Source organism: Beta vulgaris, chromosome 8 (genome assembly GCF_026745355.1).
Source record: "Beta vulgaris subsp. vulgaris cultivar EL10 chromosome 8, EL10.2, whole genome shotgun sequence".
Classification (NCBI taxonomy): Eukaryota; Viridiplantae; Streptophyta; class Magnoliopsida; order Caryophyllales; family Amaranthaceae; genus Beta; species Beta vulgaris.
In genome coordinates this window covers 41,834,157-41,855,596 of record NC_079209.1, presented here as the reverse complement: position 1 = coordinate 41,855,596, position 21,440 = coordinate 41,834,157, and the positions used below count along the sequence as shown (strand labels likewise).

The following is a 21,440-nucleotide window of genomic DNA, read 5'->3' as shown; positions in this document are numbered from 1 at the left end:
TTTGCAGAATAACAAGTTCAAAGTCAGTTGCATGATGACCATTAGTAATGTAAAAGAGGAGTTTTGATTCCATGCTTGATAGAGTCACATGGATCCGTTGCATGATGGCCCTTATGTAACATAGCAGAGAGTTTAACTTGCAAGCTTCATAGAGTCACATGGATATGGTACTAATAAACATACACTAGAATTTAATTGGGTTTTTCTATTGGGTACCCACATGTTTTTTAGGAATTCTATGTCGTACCCTAGATTTTAAAACTTCCTAAGTAGTACCCTTGAACTTTAAATGTGTCTTGGTTGTACCCTGTACCCATGCATTAACTTGGCATGTGTATTTCCGATAGCTACGTAACAACACCGTTTTAAACTATTATTAGTCCATCTTAGTTGCAACGGACATACAATTAATAATTAATAGAAAATTTTCCCATGAATTAATTAGTATCTATGAGCTATTACTAGTTAGAATAGATGGTTACACTCTGCCTATTTAACACAACTAGCCTTATATGCACGCTATGCATGCGAAATCGTTATTAAAATTAAATTATTTGCGTGATTATATCTAATATTAATTTATAGAAAATATTTACAAAGTTTTCCTAAAGAAAAACATATTCATAGTGCAACTATGTAACAACAAAAAGATTAAATGAAAATCTAATATATTATGTTCCAATTGCATAATTTGCCTTCATGGTGCTTGCTTAACCACATGCACTCCTCTGCCACTCGACATGCAGTACATAGCTAGCAGAATAAGAATGATCTAGATTGAACTCTTGCATCGGTGGAGGTAAGATCCAAGAAAAGGTTTTGTATCCAAGTTTTGAGAATATTTTTTCCAGACTCGAGTACGCAAACAGTTGTACATTTATTTTTTCTATTAAATATGGGCTTCGAAATTAAAAGAGTATTTAAATGCAATGTGGGATAGTTTGTAATAGATAGAAAACATGTTGAAGTATTAATTTTATGTCCGTAGCGCATCCAAAAATGTGCTGCAAATCATGAAGTCTTGTGACTTTTAAAGTACCACTTCTCTCACATATTGTAAGTCAAACCAATAATCGGTTAATAAGATAAGATATCAGTTTATCATATTCATTAAATCTTGGTTGTTTGATAATAGAGATTATATGAGATTGAGAACTATACATTGGGATGGTTACAACATTCATATAATTGTAAGACTCACATTTAGGGGCTCCTTGAATAATGTAACCTTTTTGAGACAACAATAACATGCTTCATATATGATATTGTCAACATGCTCAAGACGACATGCATTGACAATAACTCGGATATTGTACCCGCAAAATGAATCAAAGTTATTAATTCATGTATAATTTGATTCATATAAAGTTTTTAAAAAATGAAGAGTAAGAGTTTAATTTATTCAATATCCTCAGGGCATGAAAGGTAGCTAATCGGATCCGATGAGCATTTAAAATACCAATTTATTCATGTAATGCTCCTCATATCCAATTAGCTACCTTTCATGCCGTAAAAAAAGTGAATAATTAAACCCTTACTATTCATGTTTTGAAACTCTACATGAATCAACCTATACATGAATAAATAACTTAGTTATTACCAATTCATGTCGTCTTGAGCATGTTGATAATATCATATATACCATCATTGTCTCAAAAAGTTTGACATTTTTTAAGGAGTTCTTAAATGTGAGTCTTGCAATCTTATGAATTTTGTAACCATTCCAAGGTATAGTTCTCAATCTTATATAATCTCTATTATCAAATAACCACGATTTAGTGAATATGATAAACTGATATCTTTCATGAGTTCATGACCTTGCACAACGCATTTTGAGATGCCCAAGCAGCCGAACTACGGACATAAAATTAATCTTGAACATGTTCTCCATCTATTACAAACTAGCCCGCATTGCATTTAAATACTCCTCTAATTTTGAAATTCATATTTAACAGAAAAACTAAATGTACAATTGTTTGCGCTAATGCAACCAAATGGACGCACTCGGGTGATGGAAAAAATATTCTCAAAACTTGGATACAAAGCCTTTTCTTGGATCTTACCTCCACTGATGCGAGAGTTCAATCCAGATCATTCTTATACTGTTAGTTATGTGTGGCATGCGACTGGGCAAAGGAGTGTACGTGGTTAAGCAGGCACCACGAAAGCAAATTACACAATTGAAACATAATATAATAGATTTTCACTTACTCTCTTTGTTATTACATTGTTGCACTATGAATATGTTTTTCTTTAGGAAAACTTTGTAAATAATTCTTCTACAAATTAATACTAGATGTAATCACGCAATTAATTTAATTTAACTAAAGATTTTGCACGCATAGCGTGCATATAAGGCTAGTCTAACATAACGGTTCAGTACTTTCTTTGAGATTCAATGATTTGTTGTCAAATGATGATGTCAATCCAACTAAAGGGACTCTATTTTATTGGTAACCTAACTTTTTGTTTATTTTAATTACACTAACTAACAATAGGGTACAATTAGCATATCCGTCTGGTACTTTGCTGCAGTTACAGGACAAATATGTGATAGTGTACATGTAGGAAAGAATTTTGCTCAATTGATATAAAGTGAACTTGGCACTAATTTATTTTCTTTCTTTCAAATGATTCACTAAAGAGGATTACTTGTCCACAAGTCCACAACAGATGAAAAATATATACCCAGTGGATCAGCCCAGTAATAACTAGGGAAAGAAAGTTTGTTTATGACATCTCAAACAAACTATAGGATCCCTATGAGTTACTGCAGTCCGAATGTACAGAATAAATGAACACATATAGGTAGCTCGTAGTAATGCCATACCTCAGAAGAGAGTGACAATGATGCAGCATCCAATGACACATCTTCAGTGTTCAAACTGTTGATTTTTTGTTCGGAAAGGGGGGGGCGGGGAACAAGAAAGAAGTATGTAAGAAGATAGCTAGGAAAATCAAGCATACAACCACCTATAATCCATAATCTATGATCAATTATCATATATGTATCTTTTACATATTCAATGAACAAATAGCAAAAACCTTTCTTCGGTTCAAAAGACCATCTAGAAGTATATTACTTATAGTTGCGTAAAAAGTATCTAATGGCAAATAGTTCCTCGCCAGATAAAAACAAGTAGGTCGCGACAACTAACCAGAGGCTTTTTAAGAAAATGCTATTGACAAAAAAAAAGGGTGTCGGAAACTCGGAATACAATAAAAGAAGATTTTTGCAGCTAAGTAGAAGCTTTTATGGATGATTGACCAAATATGAGACGTGCCTACATACTAATGCCATACTCAGATAAGATGTCTATTGCATCCACTTTATCTTTCAGATTCATAATTTTTCCCCATAAACTGCAAAATGTACAATGTGAGTTAAGGCTCTTTATCTTATTTCTTATATAATTTAAGATAGTTCACTTTAGCCCATTACATTTCATATAACACCAAAAAGCTCCACTAGGGATACATTTTTGGGGGGAAAACAGAAAACCAATAAAGAAATTATTGAGAAAGACAGGAAGGGGATTTATCCCATGTACAAAAGGACAACTAAAGCCAAAATGTCATGTCCTTGTTTTAGCATCAAAAAATATATCTCCACGAGCAAGAGATTATTGCCACTAAAAACCCAGCACTTGACTCCATCCTCGGAACTCTGGATTCAAGCAACCTCCAGTAAAAATATATCTTTTCATTTCAACTATCAAAATGTCAACTAAACTGTCCTGCACACTTTGGTAATTCAACCCTTCATTATCCTTCTTTTCCATGGCTCAAGAACATATTTGGCAGAATGAGGTTGTATCCAACTTTTCACAAACAACTAGGAAAGTGTCAAAGATAAAAAGAAAAGGATAGATCAACAAAAAAATTCTTCTTGACATAATTTACAGCAGCTTGCGAAAATGATTTTTCTTTCTTATTATAATCATTCTTCTCTTTCATGACGTCCATGCCAAAAATGCATCATTAGGACCCGTTATTATCCAGATATCCTAGTTAAAGAACTCAAAAAAAAAAAAAAAAATCTCCCAGTTTAGTTACTAAGATACTTGACAAAAAGGTACCTCTCTAATCACACAGCAAATCACCTAATCATTTGCATAGAGATCAATTTCCTCAAAAGAAAGAAGGTTCAATATCCAATGACATAATGTCCCAATAAATGTTTGAAAGATTTCAAAGTAAATTCAGTTCTTCTAATAGTCATTTCGAGCCAACACTTTTTTCGATTGTAGGCTGCTAGCCTGTCTAAGAAAAATTAACAGTCCCCTGAAAAGAGAGAGAAAATTCAAAACTATATTACCAAAGATTAAAAAAACACATATTTACAGATCTGGTAACTTAGTCTATTAAAATTGATTCCGCACCAAATATGTGCCAAACTAAACCCTTGAACAATTATATTCCTTGAAACCAACAATGGACTTGAAGATATACAACCCTCATCAAATGGAAATCATATGTCTGCACGATATTTAGTTTGACAAATTCTTCCACAATCACTTTCCTTGAGAGTTTATGTATGGTACATAGGGGCCTAATACCAAGACCCCACCTTACTTATGACAATAAGTGCCACCCCCGGCTCCACCCCTCATCCCCAATAGGACTAACCCCCAAAGGTTTGCTAAGACATAAAAGGGGAGTGGAGAAATGAGAAAGAAAGTAAGAATTGGAGGGCAAGGAGGTACGAAATCTGTTGGCTATCAAGTCCCATCGCTCCGGCAACTGTGTAATAGACTAGCCTAGGGAGAGGGACACTTTTGGTATTTGATAATTAGTTAGTTTTAATGGAGAGAGGAGAAGGATGTTAGAATATGTAGTTAGTGAGTGAGAAAAGTATCTCTATAAATAGAATAGAATATGGAGAGAGAAGGCATGTTGAATATTGAGTAGTATTTTGGGTGAATTTTTAAGAGTTCAATGGGAGAGAACAAGCCTCTCGAAAGCTTGTAATTATCATCTTGTTTTACTGTTTTTTCCAGAAAACTATCAATCAAGTCCATTTTACTTCTTAATCTTCTTCTCTAATCTGTCCTAGTGATGTCGATTCATCACAAATGGTATCAGAGCGGTACGGTCCTCGGTGGCCAAGCTACTGTTGAACGTGAAGTTGTGGTGGTGGTGAACAACAAACTGTTTTCACAACAGTTTGAAGCGAAAATGCAGGAGATTACGAAAAGTTGTGCGAGGACATTAAAGTAATTGTCAGCGAGGCGTTGGCTCCACTCAGACGGGAGATAGCTTTGCTCCGAGAAGAGCTCAAGGCGGAGGAAGAAACTGAAATCAGCCACCAGGTTAAGTCAGCAGCCACTGATTTTCAACCTTCAGGTGAAGAAGTAATTAAAAATTATCAATTAACATCATCCTCACCTAAGCTTGAGAGAAGGAAGTAGTCACCGGTGTGTGAGACACCAGATCCGAAGAAGACAGGTTTTGGTAGTCTTGGTGGAAAAGATTGCAATGACAAAAATGGAGTATCCAGTGGTGGTGGACGAAGACATATTGTAGGTAACGGTGACCTTAGTAGAGGAAGGAATTTCGCAAAGGGAGATTTCGGCGGAGGATTCACCGGCGGAGGACAAGGTAGTTTTACTGCCCAATCTGCCACCAACGAAGCCTCCATCAGATTGGCCAGTGACCTTAATCTAAAGGGAGGATTATTTGAGAGAGGAGGTGCTGGGGGCGCTGGATCTGGTGGTGGTCCCGGTATTAGTGGTGGTGGAAGTTTTGATGGTGGTAGATCGGGTGGGGGAACTGATGGTTTCACTGACTACGATAGAAGAGGAAGTAAAAGGAGAGGAGGAAGGGAAGACGGAGCGTCTATAAGGTCCAGATCTGGTGGTTTAGGAGGTTTAGCCGGCGACATCATGGGCGGTGCTTGCAGCAGTTCCGATGATAAATGTGGCAGAGTTAGAGGTGGTGTTTCAGGAGAATTTTTTACTGGTGGTGCTGGTTTCTTCGTGGAGGGATGGAATGGCAAAGGAGGTTGGTGGAAGATGAAAGAAGGTGGCTGCCATGGTAGACAACCCAATTCCTTCAAACTCTCTTTTACCTTGGGGAAGAAGGTGAAAACACGTGCCTGGGGGAAAATAGAAGATAGAGAAACATTCAAATCACAGCTCACCCCTTTGGACCCTACTAAGTCTAGTGCGGGCTCATTAAAGGAGGTCAAGGGCTCACTCCCAAAGTGTGATGGCAAGCAAAGTGCGATGGGTTTACAGGTCACTCCAAGGTTTGATAAGTTCATGAAAAAAATTGGGCCTCATCCTTCTGAGCCCAATTTTCCTACTAATAAGAAAAGGCATATAGTTGGGCAACCTAGGTTTATCATCTTTCAGTCCATTCCTACCTACCCAACTAACAATTATGAGATCCAAAAAGGAGTCATCTGTCACGTGGGACTAAGAAGAAGCAAAAGGGACTCAATTATTATAAGTGAGGTAAGGTCCACTTTAAACTTACCCATCTTTACTAAGCCCACCCAGTTTTCCACTTGTGATTTAAATGGGAATAGGCCAGCCTCTGGGCTTTGTGACCCTTATCCTGGTGTGTTACCCCAAGTCTTAAAACCCAACTTTTCCAACCTAGCCATTATTGTTCCCACCCAATTGTGTGCTAACACCGTCACAGCCTTCACCCCTAATTCCTTTTCGATTTTTTGCAACTCTTACATTCCTCATTCCACTCCAAATTCTACCCAAAACACTCATAACCAGACCCTTTCACTTGATAAGCTGTTGGATGTTTCTGCCATGGGCAAGCCACTGAAGCTGCTAAAGCCCAGTCTCGACAAAGAGGAGATTAAACTACAATGCAAACCGTATTCTGAAGATGATGGTAACGACTATTACCTAGCCCGGGAATTGAGTGCAAATTACTATCCACCTTGAGGACAAGGTGAATGTTTGGGCGGCCGGTAATGTAATAGACTAGCCTAGGGAGAGGGACACTTTTGGTATTTGATAATTAGTTAGTTTTAATTGTAGCTTGAATAATAAGTTAGGGAGTTAGAGAGGAAGTATCTCTATAAATAGAATAGAATATGGAGAGAGAAGGCATGTTGAATATTGAGTAGTATTTTGGGTGAACTTTTAAGAGTTCAATGGGAGAGAACAAGCCTCTCGAAAGCTTGTAATTATCATCTTGTTTTACTGTTTTTTCCAGAAAACTATCAATCAAGTCCATTTTACTTCTTAATCTTCTTCTCTAATCTGTCCTAGTGATGTCGATTCATCACAAACTGTCAACCATAGTAACAAGAGATGATTAACAGGCAGGGGACAGGGACATTGGGTCTGGACAGTTGAACACCTTGTAGAACTCATTGATAGGGTAATAGGGGTTTCTCTTCTTTATTTTCAACATGGATATTTTGCTGATTCTGTTTAGTTTTTACTGTCTCACCAACAGAAAAGTACACTATCAACACTCAACAGTATTCAATCTCAAAATTGATTATGTAGACTACAGGAGCTGCGTTAAGTAGATAAGCAACATGTAAAGTTTTGATAGAGTATAAAGGTTTTTTTAAAAAACTAAAGCTCTATCAAAATTGGGCAACAAACAAAGATAAAGAAAGAGATGAACCCTTTCTTTGTGCCATGGTCTGAACAAATGGGAAAATGAAAAGGAACTGAAAACATAACCAGGATTAAGAGGTATTAACCACATGTTAAGGAAAGATATTAATCATGAACAACATGTATAAAAACCACGCAATAGCGAGATAGCAAATACCCACAAAGATAGAAAAGATAATGAGCATTCATAAGGCCACTGCATTTAAATCAAGGAAAATTAGAGCAGCAGAGTACCTATCAAATTTGGTTTCTGCTGAAGTTATTCCTGATACTTCAGCACCAGGCAGAGCTCCATCCAAAATATCACAAGTGTCTGCCATATCATCTAATCTTGCAATGCTCGAATGGCCTGCCTCAGTCACCTAAAGCAAACATAATATTATGTCTTAAGCTAGAAAAAGAGGCCCATTTCTGCCATTGGCTCCCCCTCTTCCTTATCAACAACAAGAAAAGAACTTCCATTGCTTCACAAGAAGACAACAAGACACAGATAGAAAGCATTCAACAAGAAAATAAGAATCAATTCTTTAAAGAAAACCTTGAATAGTACCCAAACATTGCAATTTGCATGTATTTCCAAGTTCAAGGTAGTATTGCTATATTTGCACCCATGAAGGGCCCCAACATGCAATAATTCTCCATAAGGTACACTCGAGTCCCTTTGAGAAAAAAAAAGTGTCATTCTGCCAAGTGCCAGCTAATATCCTCTGAAGAAAGCAAGTAATTGAAAAGGACTGTTTTCACCCATCACGCCTTGAGAAATTACCTCACATTTGCTATGTTAAATATCACTACCCCTCCAAAATTCATACTTTCCTCACAAAATTATGAATCTGAGAGCAGATTCTGACCAACTTATATCATTTAACTACTACAACATCTCAATACATAACCTTTCCCATCATCGAATGAACACTGTGGAGAAGCTAATTAAAAAAGCATGCAGACAGCAGCCAAGAATAAGGACATTGGCCTAAACTATGGCTAACTAAAGATTTGACAGGCACACATAGCCTATATACTGCCTCATCCGCAATTTACAGCAAAAAGCATCATTCTTGGATCCCCTAGTAAGTATCAACCTTCTGGACAATGCATTCGTGAGGCTACATCATTTCCCTAAAGTAGATTTACATATCGATTATTTTTTATTCAATTAGAACAGGACACTAGTTTATTATCTGGATACAGAACATACAGTGTCAAATCTAACTGGTGGATGCTGAAAGCAAGGTCATTCCAGAATTCAGAAGACCCTTAGTAAAGATATACTTCCTCCATTCTCTTTTAGTTGCAATACTTCTTATTTATGGGTGTTCCAATTTAGTTGCAACATTGCTACTTTTGGATATTCTTTCTCTTTATCTGTTTACTCATCACATGGGTCTCCATTGTATCTCTCTCTCTCTCCCTCTCTCTCCTCGCCTAAATTATTGTGCCCACCCCCCATGTTGCAACTAAAACAGAAAATAGGAAGTGTAATTTGGAGAAAAAGAAATGTTAATTGTGTGATATCCAACATAATTATACATGTATAAATCATCTTCCAAAAGGAGAAGTCATAAAAGGTAATAAAATCCTTTCCACAAAATAATACTAGCTTCGTTTCAATTAATCAACATACTGCGGTTTGCACCGTAACCAAGGAAAAAGTAAAGAGTATGAGAGAGGAAGAGAAAAATATACCTTTTTTCACTAAAAAAAATTTTTAAAAAAAAAGAAAAGTATGACAAAAAGAGAGTAAAAGTATGAGAGATAAGAAATACTAAGAATAACTTAAAGAACACCACATGGGGCTTGGATTGGACAAAAAGTGTAGGCCATGTTTGAATATTGTAAGTAAAGAGTGTGTCAAACAAAAAGGAACGGTCAAAAAAGGAAAGTGTGTAGATTACAAAGATATCAAGGGAGAATCATGAAGACACTCCCAAATAGTTTCCAATTCCGAGGGAAAAGGAATGCCTATTCAGACAGTTCCCTGATACTCAACAGCAATGAGCACCATAAGAAAGCTTATGTAGGTCTGACCATACCTCTGAGGACAGCAATGAAGCAGCAGCAGCTGATGACACAGAAAGTTCACGAGTTGACATGTCCACATCCACACTGAATGTTTTGGGGAGGAGGAATGAGGTAGGGAATTAGAGCACAAGAATAATCATGTACTAAGATTTAAAAAAATGATGCAAATGGAAGTGATTTATACACATAGAAATGTACGGAAACACGAAACATCTTTGACAGAATAGTGCTGTTGTTTCCATTCATGTTAAGTGTATTACTCACCTAAACCAGCTAGAATTTATATTAAAATGTAGTTTTTTCAAAGCATATAAAAGAGCCTCCTACTACCGAAACCCTCATTCCATGTCAAGGGAGAAAGGAAAACAAGTACAATTGCTTCCTAAATCTATGACAACTCTTTGCAAATCAAGAATAAGCTTGTGGGAAGGGGTAAAAGAGAAGAGAGAGAGATACAAAACTTGTTCATTGTGGTGGTAACTGGAAGTTTAATTTTGAAAACAAGAAATGAGAGTTTCAGGAGTATTAAGCAGAGTGCAGAGCTAAATAGACTACAAGAAAATTACTATTAAGATTTAAGCTACAAGCATTAGGACAATTACCCAAGAAAAGCAATTGACATGCAACTATGCAAGTCAGACAAAAAAAAATAAAAAATAGTCAGGCCACTAAACTAGATATATACAGGAAGCTGGATGAAGAAACGGACCTAGCCTGATTAGTTTCTACCAGAAGTATCCCCAGAGCTTCTGGAACAGTTTCTTCTAAAATATCACTAGTAAGGGGATCATCAAACTGCCTAGTGGCAGGGAAAATAGCATCAACAACCTGAAATAAAACATTGGAAATGAACTTTAGCTACTAGCTTACATATTTTGAGAGCCAACTATCTAATAGTACTTAGGTTCAGAACCCATCTATACATCAGTCTTAGCTTCTCGAAGAAAACATTTGATGATTTTTTTCAGGAAGAAGAGAGGGAAAAAATATAAAGGGGCCCTTCTATGAAACCATCTCTGATCCATTTTAAAGGTATACCATATACGTAAGGAAAATCTGGTCTTGTATAAGGTTGGCTGCAGAAAACTCATATGAAGAAGATAAGGCTTAAGGCACTCGAGTGCGGGAAATAATGAATATTCTAACATTTAATCTGTAAAATTAAATTGAAACATAAAAAAGAAGTTGAAAGCTCTATGCCTTCAAAGTAGCGATGAACAATGTATAGATAAAAAAGAAGATAATCTTTTGCCTTCAAAGTAGTAAAAACATAGAGAGACGAGTAACCTGAATAGCTAAAGCAATCAATAAATATATGGGTGATAACCAATTCAACTTAAAGCTTATGATGATGATTTGGCCCAATTACGATTTTTATTCTCTATACATTCCCACATATGATGGGCAGGTAGTGCTAAAATACTAAATACTCCCAGCATTCAAACTCGAGAACACTTGGTCTTTATTAATCTTGTAACATGTGAGAGCAACTCAACTAAAAGTTCAAATTTATTATTAAAAACCTATTTTATGGCTTCGAAGCTATGATGATTTTAACCCTTAAAAGTCCTTCACCAGAGATTACATATCAGTTTTTCACTCTCAATAAGGTCAAAATATCATGTGAGAATTCTATCACATAATACAGAACCATTCTCGCCCCCCCCCCCTCTGCCCTGTTTCATGAAACCCATATTTAAAATTGAATCATATGGAGGTCTTCTATCCATTTGTCCATCCCAAGTGTCATACTCTGTGTTCCTAAGTGAATTTGACAAAACCTCAAGCATGCTCTTTAATCAGCATAACTAAATAGGAAAAGAAAAACGATTCTTCTCTTTGTTTTATGTCCAATATCTTGTAGTGTAGAAATTTTCTAGTTGATTAAGCAATAACCAACAACATTAGTGGACACTAACGTACAAAAAGGAGATTAAACGAAGGAATATCCTAGCTGAACAGGCTACTCTGACGAACACTACCAGTTAGGCTACATGGGCTGCTCTGACAAACACTAAGTCAAGACAGCAAAACACCACTATCAATGGACTGTAGGAGGATCATTCAAAATTCCAACCCTCCCTACTACTTCATTTTGACATAGGCCTCTCAAAAAAATAAGACATGTTGAAGTCATAATACGCAGCCAGAATATGTGAGAAATTCGACAAATTGGATTCAAGACTCCAAGAACGCAGGTGATATACTCAAGAGACACCGTTGCTTGACTTCATAATAGAACATTGTTGCATATAAAGCCTTGAAGGCTTCTGCAGAAGATACTTTTCAACTCCGAACCCCTAAAATAGAATGAAGTCCTGCACAGCATTTCTGATCATTTCAAGTCAACTACAGCTGCAATCACTCCTAAGACAATTGGATGTACGGGTGCAAATAAGCACCAGTTGTCTTGTTTCCACTGCACCTAATGCAAGACTGTAGATACACTAACTTTTTCCCAGAAGTCCTCAAACTTCTTGCAGCTTGTTGAAGGTGCAGTAGCACTCAGAAACAGATACAAAGGCTACATATGTAGTCTCTATTGGAGCTCAAGAAAGAGATAATTCTTTCACCTTACAAGTCTTTTTAAATCACCACCAGCTTCTTCTTTCCTCTTCTTTATGTCTTGAAAAGGCAGCACTAAAAATAGTGAAAATAAAGGGAAAATAGCTTCTAATTATACAACAATGAACACAACAGGTCTTGAAGGAGAGAATCTATCAACACAAAGACAATATTCCTCAATATTCAGCCTTGAAACAGACAGATACAGAAAGAATATCCCATTCTATGATAGAATTTCTTTTTTTTCCCCTTTGACTGACAGGGCCTTTTTATGGGCAAGGAGGGTAAGGATATGTCTCATTAGTAGAAGCAGAATCCGCAACATAAAAAAAACATTAGAGCCACTTCTCAAAATACACAAGCTTGACAGTTGACACAATGATAAACCATTATTAGAGCAAGGATGAGCTACCATGACATAAATCCACCAAAATAAGAATATATACAAATACAGTGTGAAGATTATGAGTAACCTTGCATACAAGTTAACAAGTTATTGCTGCTAGTTGTATTTGCTAAACTTAGCTAGTGCACACTATAGCTTAGTATACACTATACACATGTCTGCACATAAGTTTTTCTTTTGTTTTTGCTGTTGTATTGACAGCTTGTTTTTCTTTATTTTGTCTTCTAGCTTTGTGTACAGCTGCTGTAGGTTTTGTACAGATGAGGTAGTGTGATCCCCAAAATCAAGATTGATTCTCACAATCATTGAGTGTTATTCACAAAACAGAAACTGGAAAGGTGAAATCTTTCCTTGTTCAAAACCAAATCTTTTCATACAGTTTCCAAGACTCTCACTTACACATCTCAAGGAAGGCCAGAAGAAATTTTTTTAACTGCTTCAAATATGTGATTATTTTATAACCCTATAACATCCTCGAGTATTGAGTTACGCTATCTCTATAAAACACAGTTCAACTTAAGAGCTTCTCCAAAAGAAAGTCCATCATGTCATTCTCCACAAAGTACCCATCTGGATCAGGGAAATCTCCTTCTGTAAATCTTGTACAAACACAAGCATCTTACAAACAACTCCATCAAGTTCTTGGTAATATCTTCAATCATCAAAGAAAAACGAAAGCTCCCAACATTAAGAGGGAAGCCACTCTTTTCCTCAAACCTTCAATCTGAAGTATTATCTCCTTCACCAATTAGTAACTCCATTTTAGGGAGGTGCATGTTGCTAACATTAATCTTTTTAATAAACTGAGGATGCAACTTCTTCATATCTTCCTGACTGGTTCTCAAGTCTCTTATATACAGGTTAGAGTGTCTCTAATCTCTATTGTCTTCTAAAGTGAGTTTTTTCTTACAACTGGAAAATTATAACACACTGACTGAGGATATATTGGCATACAAGATAACTGTATGAACAAGAAACTCCCCCCCCCCCCCTCTGCAATTGTATCTCAATTAATGCATATACCTTCTGGCAACCAAATGTTTAAGAAAAAATAAGATATAGCTTAAGCTCTTTTCTTTGTTCCAACAAAATGGAAGGAAAGGCAAGTTTTCCTCCCAAGTAACCAATAATGTCAGAGAAGAGTATAATCATGCTCGTCCTATGAAAAGTTACTTATTGCATCATTGTGGGTGATGCAAGGAAAGGCAAAAGGATATTCGCATCTCATTTAATGCATATACCTTCTGGCAACCAAATGTTTAAGGAAAAAAATAAGATATGGCTTAAGCTACTTTCTTTGTTCCAACAAAATGAAAGGAAAGGCAAGTTTGCCTCCTAAGTCACCAATAATGTCACAGAAGAGTATAATCATGCTCGTCCTATGAAAAGTTACTTATTGCATCATTGTGGGTGATGCAAGGAAAGGCAAAAGGATATTCGCATCTCAATTAATGCATATACCTTCTGGCAACCAAATGTTTAAGGAAAAAAATAAGATATGGCTTAAGCTACTTTCTTTGTTCCAACAAAATGAAAGGAAAGGCAAGTTTGCCTCCTAAGTCACCAATAATGTCACAGAAGAGTATAATCATGCTTGCTCTATGAATAAGTTACTTATTGCATCATTCTGGGTGATGCAAGGAAAGGCAAATTTTGCCTCCCAAGTCACCAATAAGGCAAGTTGACCTGCTGACCATGTTGGTTCACTTAATAGTCTTTGGGTGCCTTCATGTGCCACATCTTAAAGGGAAACATTCCTTATAGCAGTTTTCCTCTTGATCATGATTCAGAGGTGGACTATTAAATGTTGCATAGCTAAGAAGCAAATAATGTCTGTGCAGGAAAATTTTCCTAATATAATGGAAAGGTAGGGAAAACCACAACCTTCCAAAACACCAATTCGAGCACCTAAATGCATCCCGATGCTTCAAATGCTTGAAATTTCAAAACAATCCCATGTAACTTTATAGAAAAATTGACATTAGGGGTCCCAACTATGAGCCATTGTCTTTTATAGGTATCAACTAATGATTATTCTCTGTAGAACCTAAGTATGGGTTGTTTTGATTCTGATAGGGCCAAACTGAGCAAATTAAAATCACAACAGTCCATTCCTATGCAAAGAATTATAAGTAAATTAGGTGCTATTAAAATTATAACAGCTCATACTTAGGTCTTATGAGAATAATCAATAGTTGGGACCTATAAAAGACAATAGCCCATAGTTAGGTCCCACAGTGTCAAATTTCCCTAGAATGTATTATAACTGCTTTGTTAACTTAATATATACTTCGTCCATTCCTAAATAAGTGTTTTTCAAACAAAAACAAAAAGGACTATGTTAGGGTTGGCATAAGAGTTCTTATTCGTCATATCAATAAAAAAAAAATGTCACAATTTTATATAGTTCGAAACATTAATTAATAAGGTATGTTATACATTTACAAAGTAAAATTTTACTTAAATACTAATTTCCATACCTGTGCAATCAGAGGCTAATATATAATTCCTCCATCCCAAATTAGTTTGAAAACATATCATTGCACATAGTTTTAGGAGATAATTTGTTTTCACCTATTAGGTGAGGACAAACAGAATTTTGGGAGGATCCTTTAGGTAACTCTCAAATATCTGAAAATAATTAACATTTAAATTGGAATTGCATGTGCAATTATCTTCACCAACACTATGTAAATATATATCAAGCAATAAGCAACACAAGCATTATCACGTTGGTATTTAGCAAGCTTAGAAATATAACAAGCTAACAAAATATTAAATGTAAGAGAAGGTTAAGTAATGAAATGACTTATTGAAAAGTGTAAATTAACACTAACCTCGTTAAAGCCTAAAGATGATCCCAAGGCTACCCCGTCATCTAGCGAACTAGAACTCGTTTCCTCATCCAGAATTGGTTCTTTTTCTAATTCTTGAGACATCAGTTCTACCGAATCGTCATCTTCATCCACCAATACTGAAGGACTCATCACAAAGACACTAGCCTTCTCAGTCTCATCCTCCAAAGCCACTACCATATCCTCCTCAATCTCATCCTCCACTATCTCATCCTCCTTCTCATCCTCCAAAGACACTACCAGATTTGAAGCTTCAACATCCAAACTCGTCTCACCGATATCCAGGGACTCATCACCACCACATTCAAGCTTATCACCATCAATCATCTTTATAGATACTTGCATTACTTCATTAGCCTTCTCCATTTCATCCTCCAAAGACACTACCCTATCTGAAGCTCCAATATCCGAGCTTGTCTCATCAATACTAGACGATGCATCAAGATCATGTTCAAGCTCATCAGCATCACTCGTCTGTTCAGGAGCTTCGCTCACTTCATTAACCTTTTCCATCTCATCCTCCAAAGACACTACCCTACCTAAAGCTTCGACATCCGAACTTGTCTCGCCGATATTAGACGATGCATCACCACCATGTTCAAGCTCATCAGCAATACTCATCTCTTCAAAAGCTTTGCTCGCTTCATTAACCTTCTCAAAAACCTCGTTCTCCGAAGACACTACCATATCAAAAGCTTCGATATCCGAACTTGTCTCACGAACATCAGACGACACATCACCACCAAGTACAAGCTCATCACCATCACTCATATCTTCAGGAGCTTCGCTCACTTCATTAGCCTTCTCAATATCATCCTCCAAAGACACCACCTCATCTAAAGCTTCGATATCCGCACTCGTCTCATCAATATTAGACGAAGCATCACCACCATGTTCAAGCTTAGCACCGTCACTCATCTCCTCAGAAGCTTCACTCACTTCACTAACCTTCTCAATTTCATCCTCCGAAGACACTACCATAACCGAACCTTCAACTGTCGAATTCGTCACACTGAAATTCGACGACTCATCAATGCCATATGCAAGCTTATCATCATTACTAATCACCTCAGAAGCTTCACACAATTCTTCATTCTTCACAATCATGAGATCAACACTTGAATCACAGATTGCAACCGTGTCATCTACTATCTTCTTTTCATCCTTTGCCGCGTCCAAATCAATCGAATTATCAACTTCAAATGTTGAAATTAAATCACTAATTTCTTCATCATCAACAGAATCTAAATTGCTACTTTCTCTCTCCAATTCTGCTTCATTTTCAGCAACTAAATTGTCCACACTTCCAGAAATTTCACCTGCATCTCCGAATTTGAAGCTGACGGTACCATCAGAATGCTCTGCACAGCAAAAACAGAGAAAAAAAAAAAGCATCAAAATTTAGAAATCTTCGGCGAAGTGATTCGTAAAGTGAAACTTAACCCTACCAGTTCTGGAAACTATGTCAAATTGTGAGGAATCAGAGGAGAATTTAGCGAGCACTGAGGATTGTGAAAATCTGCGCCTGAGAGGAGCGAAGCGAATGAAGGAGAAATTCGGATGAGGAGAGAGGTTGAGAGAGAAGGAGAAAGTAGAGAAGCGGGAGAAGTTGGAAGAAGATGGAATGTTGCTGTGTAGCAAGTCCGCCATGGGAGGACGTGAGCAGAAGCTCGAGAGTGAGAGAAGAAAGTTGGCTATGCCTATTCTTATCACGTTCGCATTATTATCGGTGGAGTGGAGATCGAGAAAGAAATTCGTTCGGGAGAACAAATATAACGTGTTAGTATTTAATTGGTTTCATTTCGGGTGAGGTGAACAAAAAAACAAAATAAGTTATATTTTAGCTAAAATTGTCAACAACTACCTAATATATATCACTTTTCATAAACAACTACCTAATATAAAACTTTTTTAATTCAACTACCTAATACAACTATTCCGTCAACATAACACTACCAAAACCGTTAACTTTTGAATTTTCCGTTAACTTTTCGAAAATCCCCAATTACATGAACCCTAACTTTAACCATTTCAAATCCCATTTTAATAAATCTTAATTTCATCAATTTTCCCGCAAATCCCAATTTATAAACCCATATTTCATTGATTTCCCAAAAACCCCAATTTCTAAACCATTATTTGTTAAGTAATTGGGGATTTCATTAATTTTCCTTAAGTAGAAATGCTCCACCAAAATTCATGGATGAAAATACATATTTGAGTTCCTCCATGCAGTGAAAGTTTAACTAATCTTTCAAAGTAATCCCAGATTTTTGGGGGTTTTGGGCATTTTTTTAGGTGGGCCTTATGATTCCTTGATTTAAAGTGTTTAAAAATTGGGGTTTTGGGGAATTAATGAAATTTGGGTTTATAAATTGGAATTTGTGGAAAAATTGATGAAATTAAGGTTCATCAAAATGGGGTTTCTTGAAATGATTGAAATTAGTGTTCATGTAATTGGGGATTTTGAAAAGTTGACGGAAAATTCAAAGTTAACGGTTTTGGTAGTGTTATGTTGACGGAATAGCTATATTAGGTAGTTGAATTAAAAAAGTTTTATATTAGGTAGTTGTTTATGAAAAGTGATATTTATTAGGTAGTTGTTGACAATTTTGGCTATATTTTACGAAAAATTAGCGGGATCATTCCCAACCATGGACGTTCCGTCATTTTCAATCCCAACTTTTAAGTATTACTCAACAATTTTGGTCTCTCTCTTTGCTGCTGCTAGTGTTTGAGTTTAATTTTGTCCTGGTGATTCCACTTCTTTCACTCGATTGTTCGAGACTTTAATCCTTCTTGGGATTGAAGTCGACCCCTATGGCTAAGGATATTGCAATTAAGGTTTTGAATCTCAAAACTGTTGCGGAGGACCAACTAATTATTTTAGATGACGTTAGTAATGACGAAAGCAACAATATCTCGACTTTGTTTTGATTGGGAAAGTTCTTACTATGAGATCTTACAACTTCGAGGCTATGAAGCGCACCCTGAATGAGATTTGGTCCTTATCTCATGATGCTCTCTTCCGATCAATAGAGAACGGATCATTTGGTGTTCAGTGTGCGAGCCTGAGGGATAAAGCCAAGGTCTTGGCTGGACGTCCATGGACGTTTGAACAGAATTTTGTAATGCTTAAACGAGTTTGAAGATGACGTCCAACCTTCGAATATTACCCTAAAAACTTTACCCTTTTTGGGTTCGATTATATAACCTGCCTATGGGGAGTAGATAATCGGATAGGCATATCCGATTGATTGGAGGTAGTATGGGGAAGGTTTTTGGAAATCAAATCTGATGGGTTTGCGTGGGATAGATCGCCCATGTTCGTATTCTCATAGATGTTACGCAGCCTCTTCGTAGAATTCAAAAAATCTCTATGAAGAACGGTGAAATGGTGTTGATCGAAAATAAATACGAACTACGGTTGCCTACGTTCTGTTATTCTTGTGGTATTATGGGACATATAGAATGGGATTGTTTGATGCATCTTGGTGATGAAAGGGAGGTTGAAAAATAGTGGGGGTCTTGGCTTAGGGCGTCACCAAGGAGGGGCCGACAAAAGATTGAGGAAGAAACGAAAGCCTTCCTTTGTGGTGCGCGTAAGCTTGATTTTGATAGTTCAAGGCAGGGAAAAAAAAGGAGAGTTCTGCCATGGTAACCTGTGACACACCGAACCGAAAATGCCCTTACCTACGATGCGAGAGAAAGAGCTTGTTGTTCCGCCTTCAGTCAAGACACTGGATAATGTCACTCAAGACGTTGTTAATGTAGTCACCACTGATGTAGGGAGTGCTGCACTTCCTTTTGCTTTTTCAGTTGGAGATGGAGGTACTGCCAAGAAGGTTCGAAAGACAAAGAATATGGCTCGATTCACTAATAAGGACCAAGCCAAGCATATTCCTATCGATTCAGGTATAACTCATAAACATGAGCAATTTTTGGGAGATAAAAGGAAATTACCTATGATTCTGAATGATGAAGTTGATGGTGAGGGCATGAATTCTAAAAAGGCAAAGGTTGACTTATCTATAATTCCTGACAGTGGTATGTCAACTATCGAGGTGGGGGTTGGATGTCCCCAATCCCGCCCGGAGCCATGAATATCCTCAATTGAAATTGTTGGGGGCTTGGGCAACCCTTGGAAAATTCATCAATTAAGAAGATGGAACTCTTCTTATGCCCCCGACATAATTTTTTTGTCGGAGACGATGTGCAAGAAAAATGTGGCTCGTAAAGTGAAGGATAGAATCGGTTTCTCTAGTGCAATAGGCGTGTCAAGCATTAGGCGTTCTGGTGGCTTGTGCATTTACTGGAAGAGTGAATTGGTTTCCTTTACACTGCATTCATTCTCAGAATCATGTGTGTGGTGACGTATGAGTAGGGGTAATGTAGTTTGGTGCTTTGTGGGTATTTATGGGTGGCCTGAAGAAGCAAATAAACACCACACTTGGTCTCTTCTTCGATCTCTTTGTAGTGAGGTGGATGTCCCGTTGGTGACTGGAGGTGATTTCAACGAAATACTTAGTTATGATGAGAAAGAGGGAGGAAGTGACAGGGAGAGAAGAGCTATGGTGGGCTTTCGGGAGGTGATCGATGATTGCGACTTGGGTGAGCTTGGAGTGGTGAGTCAATGGTATACTTGGGAGCGCGGGAATAGTCTGAAAATAAGGACTAGAGAGAGACTAGATTGTTATTTAATTTAGTAACTCAATCATGGATCCAACTTTTTCCGCAAGCTTTTACTAAACATTCGGTTCGATATAAATCGGACCATTATGTGATTATTCTCAAAAGTATGCTGGACAGTAGACACCATCGAAGGCAAAAAAACGAGGTTTCGTTTCGAAACCAGTTGGCTACTAGACGAACAGTGTGAGGGAGTGATAAAAAAAGTGTGGGAGGAGGCAGTTAATGAGCCTATTCAGACTAAGTTGGAGTTGGTGGCTCGCGAATCAACTGTTTGGAGTAAGCATGGGTTTGGTAATTTGTCAAAGAAAATCAGCAAAGTGGAGGAAAATTTACACGAAACTCAGATGGAGCTGATTTCCCCTAGTAATTATGTGAGGTGTGCTACGCTAGAAAACAACTGGATGAGTTAAATGCTAGCAAGAGGCTTACTGGTATTCAAGAACGCGAGTACCGAAAGTTAGAGACGGTGACAAGAATACCAAGTACTTTCACCATAAAGCTTCGTCCTGGAAACAACACAATTATATCAAAGGTATTTGTGATTCGAATGGAGTATGGCAGGAGGAAGATGATGTTATTGAAAGTGAAATGGAGTCTTATTTCAAAAGTATTTTCACTTATAACAATCCAACCAGTGAGTAGTTCGAAGCAATGTTACAACATGTCCACACCTAAATCTCTTTAACCTTACAAAGCCCGAGTCCAGATGTTATGCACGCTAGTTTCTATCAGAAATTTTGGCATATTATTGGTGATGAGGCTTTTCATTTTCTTAATAATATTTTATATGGGATTTATTTTACAGACGAAATTAATTGTAGTAATATTGCACTAATTCCTAAAGTGAAATCTCCTACTGTAGTGTCTGAATTTAGGCATATAGTCTCTATAATGGTTTATATAAAATTGCTTCTAAAGCTCTTTTGATGAGGCTCAAAACAGTTCTCTCTTCTGTTGTTAGGGAGAATCAGAGTACTTTTATTCCGGGTCGTATGATTACAGACAATTCTCTGATAGGCCAGGACTTTTTTAATCCAATGAAGCAGAGAAGTAAAAGTAGAAAGGGTCTAATGGCTATGAAACTAGACATGAGCAAGGTTTACGATAGATTGGAATAGGGTTTTCTTAGGAAACTCCTTCTGACAATGGGATTTGATGGTCGCTGGGTGAACTTGGTTATGAGATGTGTAACGATGGTCCATTATTCTTTCATTATTAATGGAAGAGTGTGGTTCAGTATCACCTACACATGGTTTGAGACAAGGAGACCCTCTTTCTCCCTTTTTTATTTATTCTGGTGGC

General features: G+C 37.0%; 1 protein-coding gene across 2 annotated transcripts in view; it reads right to left on the bottom strand.

Moving 5' to 3' along the window:
• LOC104883980 (probable protein phosphatase 2C 62) overlaps positions 1-17,206 on the bottom strand; it is a 39,345-nt gene extending 22,139 nt beyond the window's left edge. The window contains exons 1-6 of one of the 2 annotated variants that reach the window (XM_010668561.4): positions 16,895-17,206; positions 15,429-16,807; positions 10,330-10,448; positions 9,632-9,704; positions 7,833-7,960; positions 2,831-2,885 (exon numbers count right to left, since the gene is read on the bottom strand). In XM_010668561.4, the coding sequence (XP_010666863.2) occupies positions 2,831-2,885; positions 7,833-7,960; positions 9,632-9,704; positions 10,330-10,448; positions 15,429-16,807; positions 16,895-17,096 (1,956 nt within the window). In that variant the 5' untranslated portion in view covers positions 17,097-17,206. The remainder of the gene's footprint in view (positions 1-2,830; positions 2,886-7,832; positions 7,961-9,631; positions 9,705-10,329; positions 10,449-15,428; positions 16,808-16,894) is intronic. The other variant, XM_010668562.4, reaches the window with a different exon arrangement.
• Between the last annotated feature and the right edge of the window lie 4,234 nt (positions 17,207-21,440).